The sequence below is a fragment of the Nematolebias whitei genome, chromosome 22, assembly GCF_014905685.2.
Source record: "Nematolebias whitei isolate Nwh7 chromosome 22, NemWhi1, whole genome shotgun sequence".
NCBI lineage: Eukaryota > Metazoa > Chordata > Actinopteri > Cyprinodontiformes > Rivulidae > Nematolebias > Nematolebias whitei.
In genome coordinates, this window is record NC_056519.1 from 31,394,272 (window position 1) to 31,409,366 (window position 15,095).

Here is a 15,095-nt window from a genome sequence, read left to right on the forward strand (position 1 = left end):
GAGAGAGAGAGAGAGAGAGAGAGAGAGAGAGAGAGAGAGAGAGAGAGAAAGAAAGTGAGAAAGTTTGTCTCTGTGTCCCTGTGATGGACTGGAGTTCAGGGTGTCCCCTGCCTCTCACACAGGGATTGCTGGATGAGGACACCAGTGACCCCCGTGACCTGAAAAGGAAGAAGTGAGTAAAGATAATGGATGGATGGATTTTAACATTGTTTTAATACATCACGTTTTAAAATCCTGTTCAGTGAATGTGCTTTTTCCACAACGGACATGTGCACGGGTCCTTAGCTCCCTCATAAATGAGACAGAAGAACAGTGAGTGCAGATAATGAGGCTTCAACATACCTGTCCCTTCCATCAGTGTCCTCTCCAGCTCAGGAGTCAAAGCTGTTACAAGTCACTTCCTGGAGCGTGTCACATGATTCCACCATGTTGGAACGTTAGCTTTGCAGCGTGCTGCTTCTCAGCTGAATATAATCTGACAGATGTTCACTGGCGAGCGTTAGCTTGCTAGCTCTACTAAAACCCTAAACAAAGCAGAGAAGTAGCACACGGCCAGCCTTGGTTTGCAGCGTCAGTGCAGTGCACTGTGATCAATGGTTTCTTTCATTTCATGCTCAGTCTGGTCATTGTTGTGCTTGGACTGCTGCTGGCCTGTGCCAAATCAAGCGTCCTCTCTCCTTCAGCCGTCACTGTTCAGGTACAGACTGTTTTCCCCGTTGTCTTGCATGATTCATGAACTGTGATGGTCCTTTGGTTAAAACACATCAAAGTGGTTAAACAACATTTATGTAATATTCTGGGGAGCATCCACAGGACAGGGTGGACAATATAAAGTAGAAGGAAAGAACACAGGCCTATGCTTTGGCTCTCATTAAGGTTGTTTCTCTCATTCATCCAGACCTATGTAATCTGAGGGAGTTGCAGTTGCACCAAAGCTGCTGATGTGTGAATGTTTCTCTAGAATGCTTCACGTCCATTTCAGCATCTCGGTTATAGCACATGCAGACTTGGTGGATCCAAACCAGAGCACCAAATTGTTAAGTTTAGGACACCCAGAACTTTCAGGAAGCAGGAAATGGTATCATGTCCCTGTGGTCCCTTTGTTGTCATCAGCTTCCACTGTTTTCATCCTCAGTTCCTTTCAGAATGAAACCTGCACAGAGCAACAAAACAAAAAGAAAGGAAGAAATGGGTCATGTTGAAATGGTAGATGTAAAGTGTGCATGTTGCATCACAGGTTCACCCCCAGTTACAGCTCTGTTTGCAGCCACGGCCGCTCGGCTTGCTCTTTCTGTTGTGACATCACACTAAATGATGGTATTTGTAAAAAAAGATGGTTTACCTTGAACCAAAATAAAAGAAATAGAATTAAAATGTTGGTATTAGTATAAAATACAAGAATGTCTTGTAGATGTGCATTTCAGCCTTGAAAGAATCCACGGGGAAATTGATCTGTGTCGCAGCTTTACCAGAACTAATAAAGAGACGAGGATTTACAGCAGAGGGCGTGTGGCAGGTGAAGCAGCGTGTGGAGACGCAGCGAACGGACCGGTGAAGCTCCAGAGTTCGCCCAGGATAACTGGAGCTGGGCTTCGTGCTGAAGTTAGACCCAACTCTGGAGGGAAGAGGGCGACTCCCATATTAACGCAAAGTGCCACACGGGGAAGGAGCGGTCCGGATTCCCTGGAGCCGTTTTGGCGGAGAGCGCTCCAGGTCTAAAGAAGGAAACCCCGGGACAGAGACGCCAACCCGGTGACACGTTTCCTTATTATTATCTTTTCTCCTTTCGTTTTGAGAGACTGGAGGATCTTCTGGGCCCCAACGAGTTTTTCTTGTCTGAATATTTTTTGAGTGTCTAATTGACGACTTTTTATGGGACAATTTCTTATTTTTATTAAAGAGAGATCTCTCTTAGGAAATATAGGAACTTGAATTATTTCAGAGACTTCGTCATGATCATGAAGATGTGCTTGTGTAACTGATTATGATTGAATATTGATTGGAACAGCTGGATTTTGTTTGATTCATATATCGAGCCTCGACCAACAGCACCTTGAAGTTGACGTGTCCAAGTTTATTTTTTACTTCTCTCTTTATTTCCTCTTTTCATTGTTCTTCCTAATGTTTATTTAGGACGGTCCAGTGTTATACTCAGTTTCCTACTATTTTCAAAAATTGTTAAAAGAACTCTGTCGAGTGTGTACAAGCTCACATTTAGATGGGAGATTGTTACACTGTCTCTTTCTTTTCCTGTCCAGTGCATCAACATGGAGGGAGGAAGAAGTTGAGCTCACCTGCGACCATAGTTTCCACTTCATAGTCCTTTCAAGATGAAATAAAACAATGATGGGACCATTAAGATGTGTCAGAGTAGATGCATTTAATGATGAACTCAAGTGCAGTTTGTGCAAGGTTGTTTTTTAAGATGTTGTTTTTGTCTTCAGTTTAAAAATGTTCTGCGTGTGAGCAGCTGGTTAGCTGTTTCTAAAGGTCTTTCTCTGTCAGGCTCATCACGATGATATAACAATGATCATTTTCATAATGAATGATAATAAAAAGGAGGCTTGTTAAGATTTAGTAGTGGACCATAGAGAACTTTCCTTATTGGACTAAGTTACAGTGTGGATGACTTGGCTGAAATATGGTGAAGTATTTCAGGTTAAAACAAGCAGAACAGAAGCTAAAATGGGAAAAATCAAACAAATTTAAAGCTAAAATTAGCAAAACTGTACCATACCATACCATACCATACCAATTTATTTATATAGCACTTTAAAGAGTGACAAAGCACACCAAAGTGCTGTACAGGGACAAACAGAACAAGCACACAGCAACAGATTACATAACAGGACACCAAAAAGTAGAAACCAACTAAAACTGTAGCGTAAAGTTAAAACCAGTACAGCGAAGCAGATTTTCAGCAACCAGTGTTTTTGATGGAATTGAAGAGCTCTTTGTGTATTTTTATGGATACTTTTTTTGGTGTACTTGCAAATATTAAATACTGTCATTTCCAGACTATTGAACGCAACGAGTCACGCCCACTACATAAAAATAATTCTAATAATTTGTACATCTATAGCTTGTCTATAAGCTGCAGGTGTCCATGTTGTAACATATTTACACTAAAATATCTTTAAAAACTTTTCATTAAACACGTACAAATATGTACAGTATATGTTTTTGTGTGAACAGTGCCTGTAGCACAGCTGGTTAAAGACAAACCAGTAGTCTAGCAGGAAGTCATTGATCACTATCTTTATATTCCTCCTGCTCCACGAGAAAAAGATGCTCTGCACATGCAAGGGCAAGTGGGCAGGCAGACTAGGTGCTGAAACAAACAGCTAAACATAACTAAAGAAAATGCATTTTCTGCACAAGTGCAGTGTGAATGCTTATTGTAGAAGAACCTGCTGAAAAACAGCTGAAATTAGCTAAAAAACATGCTGAAATGTAGCTGAAATGGAAGAACAAGCCTAAATTAGCAGAAGAAAACAGGTAAAACAAACTATTAGCTGGATTAGATTTAAATAAGCAGAAATGAGCACAAAATTATGAAATCAGCTTAAAAAAGCTGAAATTAGCAACAACAACAAAAAAGTAGCTGAAAAGGCAGAAAGAAGCTTAACCTATCAGAAGGAAGTAGAAAGCTCTGAAAAGAGCTAAAAGAATGTGAAATTAGCTTAAAAAGCTAAAATTAGCATAAAACAGCTAAACAGTTGCTGAAATAGTATAAAAGGCTGAAATTAGCAGAAATAAGTTAATTAGTCTGAAATAACAGACATTACCAAGAAAAACTTGAATTTATCTGAAAACAGCTGAAATTAGCTAAAATAATGTTTGTTTAAAAAAGAAGCTCAAAAGGTAGAACAAGCTTAAATTGGCAGAAGAAAGAACACGTTTGCCCAGTTAGCTACTTTTCTGCTGATTTCAGCCCTTTGGTTATGATTTAATATATTTATTTATTTACTAATTCAAAATTTTCTTGTGTCTGCTAATTTCAGATTGAGTCTGTTATTTTTCAATTTCATTCAAGTTTGTTTGAACTAGGACGGCACCGTAAACAACGTGACATGTTAAAAACGAAGCAACCGTTGTTTTGTACGAAGGTTTTCTAGCCACAAGCTAATTTGCAAACCCAGTCCTTGGTTGTACTTTTATATAAAAACAGCTAAAATCAAATTTAAGTTTAATTAAAATTAAACCGTTCCCTCGCACACATGCCTGCTCCTCTATTCTCTCTCTTTAGTTTCCTTCTACACGTTTTATTTATTGTTCATTTTTACATACTGTTTTACCACTTCCAGCTTTCTTTAGCTTCTTACAGATTCTTAGTCTCAGTTGTTTTTAGACAGACTAGGCTAAAATTTGGTGTGGTAGTAGCCAAGAGTGATTCCCAACATAAACTGAAGGCTAATCAAAAAGTCAAGATGGCTGCCAAAGCTAACGGCAGCGGTGCGTCATTCTGTGGTTAATTTCTTGTCTAAGCTCTAACTTTGCCACTGCGTTGTCAAACTTCACAGCTGGACACCTCATGGGCCAACAATGATTTCAGGGTCACAAGGTCAAAGGTCAAGGTCACAGGTCAACTCTTTTTCTGCTGATATCACCTTTGTTCGGCTGATTTAAGCTTTTTCTGATCATTTAAGCCTTTTTGAGGTAATTTCAGCTTTTTTCAAAATTTTTCCTGTTTTTTTTTTTTTTTTGCTCTCTTTTTTCCTTTTGCTAGTTTCAGCTTTTACTGCTCCTTTTAGTTTATCTTTTGCTATTTTCAGATTTTTTTGTGCTCTGTTCAGCCTCGCTCCTGTTTTAGCTTATTCTGCTAATTTCAGCTACATTTTTTTTGCTCATTTTGACACATTTCTATTGTTTTGCTACTGCTTTCCACTTTTATTTAGCTGCTTTCAATTAGCTGTTTAAATTCAACTCCCCTTGTCAGTTTAGCATTTGTTGTCATTCGTTCACCTTTATTTATACAGGTTAATCTTATTGAGTCACGAGGACTCGTCTACAAGAGAGATGTGTTTGAATATTGTTTTGCATGGTTTCAGCTTCTTCAGCAGCTTGCAACAAAAAGCATTCACACATTTCTGCAGGAACGACCGTTTGTTTAGTTGTAACTTTTCTCTATTAGCTCAACCGCTGGACAGCTGTGCCTCATGTGCCGTGTCAGCGTGCTGTGTTTCTTTGGCAACACACACACTCTGGCTTGCCCTCAACCACCAGCAACGGTGCACGGTGCCATGCATTTGTTTTACCTCCATGGCCAATGACAGCTCCCCTGTGATCCTGGGCTCTGCTCTCCTGTAGACATTTGTAATCCCTATAATCCAAGGTAGCATAATGCCCACAGAAGTGCTTGAAGTTTGGCTCAGCAGCCAGTCACTGGAATCCTTAACGATGTGCTGACGGACTGTTTAGTGGAGAAAGCAGGCTGTCAGAAAGCAGTGTTGAGCAAGTCGGGACGATCCAACCACTGCTCTGCCTCTCCTCTTGAATGTGCTCCTTTTTTCCGTCTGTTTGTCATGCTTCCTGCCTCTTTCTCTCTGCCTCCTGTAGCCCTCCCCTTTCATCACACCTCCCTCAAACCGTCCTCTCTTTCTGTTTTTTCTCCACACCTTTGCTCCAGACTGATCAAACTCACTAAACAAATTTGTTTTTTTGGTGTGCTTTTCACGTTTCTTTCTTTATATAATTATGTCAGTGTTCTATGTTCCCAGCAGTCCTGCTCTTTCCTCAAATCATTTATTATCAAACGTTTATTTGGCCTTATTTCAAATCCTAGTTACAAAATAGTTTCCATGACATTCCTTAATGACGGGACTTTGGCCACTCCTCCACTGTTTGTGTTTGCATAGTGTCTGCAGGATGTTACACACATGATTGTTCCAATGAAATACGGTCTCAGAATTCTCCTTATTGCCTGCTGAGTGTTTCTGAACTGAAGCTTGTGAAAACACTAATGAGGGCTTCTTGGCATTGGCATGGCAACAAAGAAAACAGACCAACATGAGAATTCAGAGCCTGTCTGTTGCCTTCTTCAATGCTTTTTTGACTAGTGAAATAACTCCCATATCTTTTTTTTTTACTTCACATCTAGTCACTTTATTGTGGATTTTTATTTATTTATTTTAAGGACTTTTCCACCCTTTTCCGACTGGGAAAAGGGTGGATTGCTCTCTCCAGATCGAGGGTGAGGTTCTGCCTCAAGTGGAGGAGTTCAAGTGTCTCTGGGTTTTGTTCACGAGTGAGGGAAGAATGGAGTGTGAGATTGACAGATTGGTGCTGCGTCTGCAGGATTGTGGACTCTGTGCCGGTCCGTTGTGGTGAAGAGGAAGATGAGCTGTAAGACAAAGCTCTCTGTTTACCAGTTGGTCTACGTTCCTACCGTCACCTCTGGTCATGGACTCTGGGTAGTGACTGAAAGAATGAGATCGTGGATACAGGAAGTTGAAATGATTTTCCTCCACAAGGTAGCTGGACTCTCCCTTAGAGACAGGGTGAGGAGTTCAGTTATCAGGAGAGACTCAGAGTAGAACTGCTGCTTCTTCATATCGAGAGGATCCAGTTGAGGTGGTTTCAGCATCTGGTCAGGATTTCTCCTTACCAGTTAAGGATAGAAAAAATAATTACAAATACAAACCAGGTTGAGCAGAGTAAGTAAAGACAGTAGCAGAGTGAAAAGTGTGGTCAGTTTGTCCTCCAGCAGTCTAAGCCTATAGCAGCATAACTAAGGGACAGCTCAGGAAACCCAAGCCGACTCTAACTATAGGATTTATCAAAAAGGAAAGTCTTAAGCCTAGTTTTAAAACTGGATAATGTGTCAGTCTCATGGACAGAGATTGGAAGTTGGTTCCACAAGAGAGGAGCCTGATAACTGAAAGATCTGCCTCCCATTCTGTTTTTGTAAATTCTAGGAACCACAAGTAAACCTGCAGTCTGAGAGCGAAGCGCTCTGTTAGTAAAATATACCATACCATACCAATTTATTTATATAGCACTTAAAACAGCAACAAGGCCAACCAAAATGCTGTACAAAAGAACCAAACATGCACAGCAGACAGGAAAACATAAAATAGAAATACAGATACAAATAGCAGCAGAAGCTAACTAAAATGGCCAACAGAGTAGAGAACAGACCGGACCAAAACAAATCACACCATGTTAAAGGCAAGCGAATAGAAGTGGGTCTTCAAGCGAGACTTAAAGACTGAGAGTGTGGGAGCCTGCCGGACACTCAGTGGCAACTCATTCCACAGTCGTGGACCTGCAACAGAGAAAGCCCTGTCACCCCTAAGCTTACGACGGGTTTCTGGGACTGAGAGAAGCATCTGGTCTGCTGACCTCAGAGAGCGCGGTGGGACATATGGCTGCAGAAGATCAGTGAGATAGGATGGGGCGGAACTGTTCAGTGATTTAAAAACATACATGAGAATTTTGAAATGGAGCCGAAGGTGAATGGGTAGCCAGTGCAGGGAGGCCAAAACTGGCGTGATGTGCTCTCTATAGCCTGTACCAGTTAAAAATCGGGCTGCAGCATTTTGGACCAGTTGTAGACGAGCAATGGAGGACTGACTGATTCCAAACAGAAGTGAATTGCAGTAATCAAGCCTAGATGTTATGAAGGCGTGGATCACTGTCTCGAGGTTCTTTTTGGAGAGTATAGGCTTCAGCTTAGACAGCCGTCTCAGCTGAAAAAAACAGGATTTGACCATCATGTTTACGTGACTGTTGAGTTTTAAGGACGGGTCCATTATCACCCCCAGATTAGTGACCTTTTGTTTCTCTAGCGGGGCTAGAGAGAAAAGGTCAATGTCATGGTTCATGAGTGAGCCACTGGGATGGAACAGCATGACTTCAGACTTCTTCTCATTGAAGCTTAAGAAGTTTAAAGCCATCCAGTCCCGGATGTCAGCCAGGCAGTCAAGAAGAGGCTGAATAGAGCGTGTGCCTCTGTGCCTCAGGGGGAAGTAAATTTGGAAATCATCGGCATAGAAATGAAAGGATATGTCGTGTTTGCGGAAGATAGCACCTAGTGGCAGCAGGTATAAAGAAAAGAGAAGGGGACCGAGGATGGACCCCTGCGGTACCCCCCACTGGAGTGCGGTCGATGCCGAACTAAAATCTTTGATATTGACACAGAAGGTTCTGTCAGAGAGGTAGGACCCAAACCATTTAAGGGCTGACCCTGTGATGCCCACCCACTGCTCCAGTCTAGAAATGAGGATATTGTGGTCGATGGTGTCAAAAGCAGATGTAAGGTCCAATAGAACAAGCAGCACAGAATCACCTGCGTCTGTGGATATGAAAATGTCATTAAAAACCTTCAGTAGAGCAGTTTCAGTGCTATGGAGAGATTTGAAGCCAGATTGGAATAACTCTAGGATAGCGTGATCCCCCAAAAACTGTTTCAACTGAGACTCCACAATTTTTTCCAGTAGTTTAGAGGTGAATGGGAGTCTGGAGACAGGCCGGAAGTTGGACATGACTGAGGGGTCAAGGTTAGGTTTTTTCAGGAGGGGCTGGACAGCAGCATGTTTAAAAGTCTTTGGCACCACACCTGAGGATAAACTGCTATTCAGAATAGCGAGGATAAAAGGACCCAGGGTAGGAAAAACTTCCTTTAGCAGTCGAGGGGGGACCACATCAAAGGGGGAACCAGATGGTTTCATGCTGCACATTACCTGCTCCAGAGAGGACAGAGAGATGGGCTCAAAGTGGTCAAACACAGCCACACACTGAGAAGGGATGGACAGATCATGAGCTGGTGGAGAAATGAGTGCCCGGGTGTTTGCCACTTTTTCTAAAAAGAAATGGAGGAAGTTTTCACACAGCTCAGTTGAGGCTTCCAGAGGTGAAGGCTCACTGAGGTGTAGAAGTGAGTTCAGGGTGGAGAAAAGAACTCGGGGGTTGTGGGAGTTGGAGACAATTAAATCAGAAAAGAATTTACATTTGGCAACTTTAACGGTTTTCTGATAGTGACGCCAACTCTCCCTTAACATTTGAAAAGACACCTGGAGCCTGTCCTTCCTCCACTTTCGTTCAGCTTTGCGACACTGCCGCCTAACGGCTCGCGTGACGTCATTCAGCCAAGGCTCTGATTTAAGTTTTGTTTTTCTGGTCTTAAGGGGAGCAACACAGTCCAGAACATTTAAACAGGCAGAGTTGAACTGAGAGGTTAGCTCCTCAGTGGTAAGAGACACCGAGAGCTGTTCGATCCTCTCAGAGTTAAAACCTTCATTAAAACGAGCAGCAGTGAAACGGTTAATGGAACGCGTACGTGCAGGAACGCACGTCTTAGCAGTAGGACAAGGGGGGGTGAAGTCAAACAATACAGGCATGTGATCTGAAAAAACATTGTCACCGATTTTCAAATTAGAAACAGAGACATCGTGTGTTAAAACGAGGTCCAGCGTGTGACCATGTTCCTGGGTGGGGCCGCTCACCTGAAAGTGAAAATTAAAAGAGTCCAATAAATCCAGAAAGTCCTTCACTAAGGGCTTCTCCTGACAACACACATGCAAATTAAAGTCACCAATAAACAAAAAGTGAGTGTATCTCTGTGTGATATCAGCCAAAAAGTCAGAGAATTCATTTATGAAGTCCTTAGAACGAGGTGGGCGGTAGATGAGCGCACACAGGACCGGAGGAGAGTTTCCAAGTTCAAAGGCGCTCAGCTCGAAGCTGGCGCGGGACACCGGGATGGACAACTGTTTACAGGCAAAGTTTGCTTTAAAAACTGTTAATAATCCCCCCCCGCGCCGACCTGATGGCCGCGGGGCATTGCAACATACACAGTCCGGAGGAAGTAGTTCCACCAAGGTGCTAGACTCACCATCAGAAATCCAAGATTCTGTGACGAACAGAAAATCCAACTCCTCATCTTTAAAAAAGTCATTGAGGATAAACGTCTTGTTGGAAACAGACCTTGCGTTGATTAAACACATCCTGATATTGTCCAACACAGGCACAGCCGTGGATGGAGACGCGCGCGCCAGCGGGCGCAGGTTATGAAGAACAGCTCCTCCTGGTCTGCTGGTGCGGCGCACAGGTAAACAACTCCAGGTGTTTCCATGGACTGAGCGCGCGGGCAGCTGGCCAGCAGCCGGGCCCTGGGAGCACCACGGGTCAGAGAGGAGATGATCAGATCCAGAGCGAGTCCTGATAGAATAATCCACTCTTTGCCTCAGTTTCACCAAAATCCCTGCACGCTTCCCACGACGTCTGCGACGTTTCCTCCATGGAGAAAGGCCAGGGTCACGCAGAAGGAACGCAGGAATCTCAGATAGGACCGGTGGGGGAGAGTGATGGCCGCTGTTCAAAAACTCAGCGGGAATTTCAGCAAAAGTACGGAGCTCCAAAAGTGCCCGACGATCATACTGAAAATATGACTCGGCACACTGCACAAACCATTGTAAAAATAACAAAAATACAATACAAGCAGAGAGCGAGACACGGGCAGCCCTACACACCGGCGCCAATAAGAACACGAGCAATAAGAACAATAAGATCTATAATATAAGATGGAGCTAGGTTGTTGAGCGCTTTTTAGGTTAGAAGTAAGATTTTTGAATTATATTCTGGATTTGACAGGGAGCCAATGGAGAGAAACTAAAACTGGAGGCAAGTTTGTTTGCAATCAATTGTCCCTTTTACAAAACACAATTATTGTACAATATACACCTTTAATGAATTTTAACACAATTTTGAATTGTGACATTTTTCCCCTCACAGGGTCAAAAGTGTACATACAGACCCAAACACAAAGAGCACGATACAATTGACCTAAATCTGTTATTAAATGGTACCTAAATTTCTCAAAGTTTCTTTAACTTGCCAAGACCTATTAAATTGTTGTTGTTGATCATGATTGACTGCAGCTAGTATTTAAAGGATTTGATTGACAAAAACCTTTAAACTGATCAAATCTCAGAACAAAGGAAAAGTCAAAGATACTCACTGAAGATCTAAGGAGAACTGAAGGTTTTCTGAAATTGGGAAAGTATTGCTATGTAACTCCAGATTCTAACATCGTCCATTCAAACAGTTGTTTGTAAGTACACTAGTCCCTTGTTAATTTGCAGTTCGTTTATCGCGGACTCACTATCGTGGTTTTTCAAAGTAAGATTGGACATGACACACAATTGACTAATTAATGGATGAGCCTAGGACTGGACAATAATTCGATATCGATATATGTCACAAAATACTTTTATTCAATAACGGTGAAATGAGTTTTCAGCGCATTTTCTATATTTTGATAGGATTACAGTGTTTCACTGACACATTTCTTTTTCTGTTCAGGTTGAAGCAGTTGCTTCAGTTTCAACCTGAACAGAAAAAGCCACGACACAACTATGTAAGTGTGCGGTGACGTACATGTTACACAGAGCTCGAGTCCAAATCATTTAGCGGTAGCAGGCTAGGCTAGGCTAATCTTCAGCGCGCGTTAAGTTTTCGCTTCAAAATGAGTGCCCATGACCGTCAGAATGTGACTGAACAAAGTTTCACAAGTGAAGAGAAAGCAGATGACATCACTGATGACAGAGGAAAGACTAATTCGGCGGTGTGGAAGTGGTTCGGCTTTCTAAGATCTGATAAACTGCAGGTTTCAGTGTGCTGCAAAATGTGACAGTCTTTCTAACTAGCGGTGGGAACATCTAACTTGTTTCACTCGATAGAATATGCTAAGAGTCAGAAGATGAAGCACAATAAAAGTTTGAGCCAACATGTCCCTGAAACAACACACCCAGCTGTATCAAAAGAGAAACCTCTTTCAGTGTGTGATCTCCATTCTGCAGCGGAGAAGTGGGCGTGGCAGAGCACTGAAATTATGACATTCTGTGCCATTTCAGAGTGTTAAGAAACATTGTTTAGAATATTATAGATTTAATATATTTTTATTTTTATTTACACTTTATTTATACAGGTAGTCTCATTGAGCCACGAGTACTCATTTTCAAGAGAGACCTGTTTAGGGAGCAGATGGGGGGTTAAGGGCCTTGTTCATGGGCCCAGGGTAGGGGCAAATGTGGGTGCTTCACCTACCCCACCCACATTTTTGTTGTTGTTGGTACTGGGGCATGAAACAGCGATCTTCCAATCACAGGTCCACCTCTCTAACCTCTGTGCCACCACTCCCCTGCATATATTTAGAAGGGTTTAAAATTCCTTTATATATATATATATATATATATATATATATATATATATATATAATCAGTTATGTCATCTGCTTTCTCTTCGCTTGACTGAACTTTGTTCAGTCAAATTCTGACGGTCATGGGCACTCATTTTGAAGCAAAAACTTAACGCGCGATGAAGATTAGCCTAGCCTGCTACTGCTAAATGATCTTGACTCGAGATATATATATACAGTGCCTTGCGAAAGTATTCGGCCCCCTTGAACTTTTCAACCTTTTGCCACATTTCAGGCTTCAAACATAAAGATATAAAATTTTAATTTTTTGTGAAGAATCAACAACAAGTGGGACACAATCGTGAAGTGGAATGAAATTTATTGGATGTGTCAAACTTTTTTAACAAATAAAAACTGAAAAGTGGGGCGTGCAATATTATTCGACCCCTTGCGTTAATACTTTGTAGCGCCGCCTTTTGCTGCAATTGCAGCTGCAAGTCTCTTGGGGTTTGTCTCTATCAGTTTTGCACATGGAGACACTGAAGTTCTGCCCATTCTTCCTGCAGAACAGCTGGAGCTCAGTGAGCACTGGAAAAAAGGCCACTCCAAAAATAAGTAAAAAAAAATTAAAATAAGATTTTTATGTCTGAAATAAGCAAAAAAATCTGCCAATGGAACAAGTGAAAATTCTCTCGACAAGATTTCTAAAAATAAGACATTTTGTTCAAGTCAAACAAGATAAGCGGAATCTTGAAACTAGCTATAAAAATATAATTTTGAGCAATATTTAACTACAATTGAGCTATTCGTGTCTTATAATAAGATTCTGATGCTCAAAAGTAGTACAATGGAGAAAAGTCTATTCCGAAAACAAGTTTAAAACAACTTAAAATTTGAATTTTGTTTTTGATTGAAATAAGCAAAAAGATCTGCCAACAAGTGAAAATTTTCTAGAAACGATTTTTAAAAATAAGACATTTTATCATTTTACAAGATAAACAATCTTAAACCTAGCTGCAAAAATCTCATTCTTAGCAATATCTTACTACAATTGTGGGCTTTGTCTTAAAGTAAGCGTGTGATGCTTCAAATTAATTTACATCCCTAAAACTTTTCTACAGATGTTTCAAAGCCTACCTAAAATAAGATTAGAAATTGTATTTTAAGAAAACTTATATAAGAAATCCTGACAACGCAACATTATTTTCTCCAACCCGTCATCAAATTTAACCAACAAACATAATAACTGCATGTCTTGTCAAAACATTCAAACATTTTCTATAATGTCAAAAAATGAAATCCTTTAACTTCAACACATTTATTTTTGGTTTCAGCAGCAATGCAACATCCCAATTAGTTAACACTTGATTATATTTTTAAAAAATAATATAAAACACCCTCAACAAAATAAAAACAATTTTTGCTATGAAAAATAAAGAGTATACTGTTGGGCACCATGAAAAATGAGGGAGCCACTACAACTTCAATGTTTAAACATAAAATGTTTCAATGCAACAACTGACACTGCTACTCCCAATAACAATTGTAGTTAACTTTTGAATATATATTTGTAAACATAAAACATCCTCAACAAAATAAATAAATAAATAAGTAAAAAAAAAAAAAAAATACTACGAAAAATGAGGAGCTTAGTACTGTAGTGGAGAAAAATGAGGGAGCCACTCACAGTTACAACTTAAAATGTATAAACATAAAATGTTCAAATTTAAACTTTCAAAATGTTCAAAGAATTGCATTGTTGCAACATAAAATGAAGTAGAGTCATGTTGTCCAATATTTTTCATGCACTCATAATGCTATTTCAGCAACATTTAATGGGTAAACAACCAAAATTCTGAACATGAACTGTTACGCCAGTCAAATAACTAGCTTACTGCATGGCCACTACTGGTCAATAAAAGTTTTCCATTCGGCCATGCTCTTTTTGTAGGATGATGTTAGATCTCTCTCATGGATTTGGTCCAAAAGGACCTCTGTCTGTATGACTGACAGCAGAGTGGCCACACACTTTGGGTAAGTAAGATGCAGGGCATAATAGTATGCCATCAGGTATAAAGCCCCCTCATCAACCTTGTCTTTCGGAAATGTTGTGATGGGCACGTCTCCTACCGCGAGCAGGCAGTTGGATGAACACACAATCAGAATTGGACAGGAGAGAGGGCGCTTCTTCAAATAGGCATCAGGGTCTTCATTTTCCTTAAAAAAAAAAAAAAAAAAAAAAAAGAAACAGACCTTCTGTCAGTAAGACATACAGGATCACTTGGTTATTTAAGAACCTGAAGCAGAGAGTTGATACAAACCCAGTAAAATTTTGAAAGAGGTTGAAGGTACAACTCAAGTAGCTGTTTTTTAAGGGATCCATGATTATAACAGAGTTTATTTGATAAACATATATTTTAACTGTGAAAGCAAGACTAAAAATACTGTAGAATGTTCAGTTTTTATAAGTTTTAAACTAAAAGTTTAAAAATATATTACACAGATGGGGCCATTTTATTTACACACAAAGCATCCTGGGTAAATGATGACGTGGATAGGTCCTTGGTGTGAGCGAGCTATATCCACTCTGAAGGTTAATCTTTGACAATATCAGATGATCGGCTCTTTTAAATGAAACCAGAGAGCGTTGACAGTGAGGAGAAGGTAGAAATGACTCAGCCTGTAACTGAAAATACAGATGGAGGACAACAGAGCTGCTTCATGGAAGAAGAACCTCAGCTTGTTAGCTTATGTATTAGCTCAGCGCTACACATTCTCCTCTCGTCACTGAGGTCCTCCATCCACATGACAGACAGGGGAAAGCAAAAATGACTCAGCCTGAAAATATGGATGGAGGACCTCAGTTTAGCTTGTGTCGTGCTAGCGCTGAGCTAACCCATTTAAGGCAATATAGTGTCTGCGCTAGCACGAATGCTAACAGGCTGAGGTTCTTCTT

General features: G+C 40.7%; 1 protein-coding gene across 1 annotated transcript in view; it reads right to left on the reverse strand.

Moving 5' to 3' along the window:
• The window catches only part of LOC119428135 (G-protein coupled receptor 22-like), a 22,283-nt gene extending 19,979 nt beyond the window's left edge, over positions 1-2,304 (reverse strand). The window contains exon 1 of the mRNA XM_037695772.1: positions 2,295-2,304. Coding sequence (XP_037551700.1) covers positions 2,295-2,304 — 10 coding nt within the window. The remainder of the gene's footprint in view (positions 1-2,294) is intronic.
• Between the last annotated feature and the right edge of the window lie 12,791 nt (positions 2,305-15,095).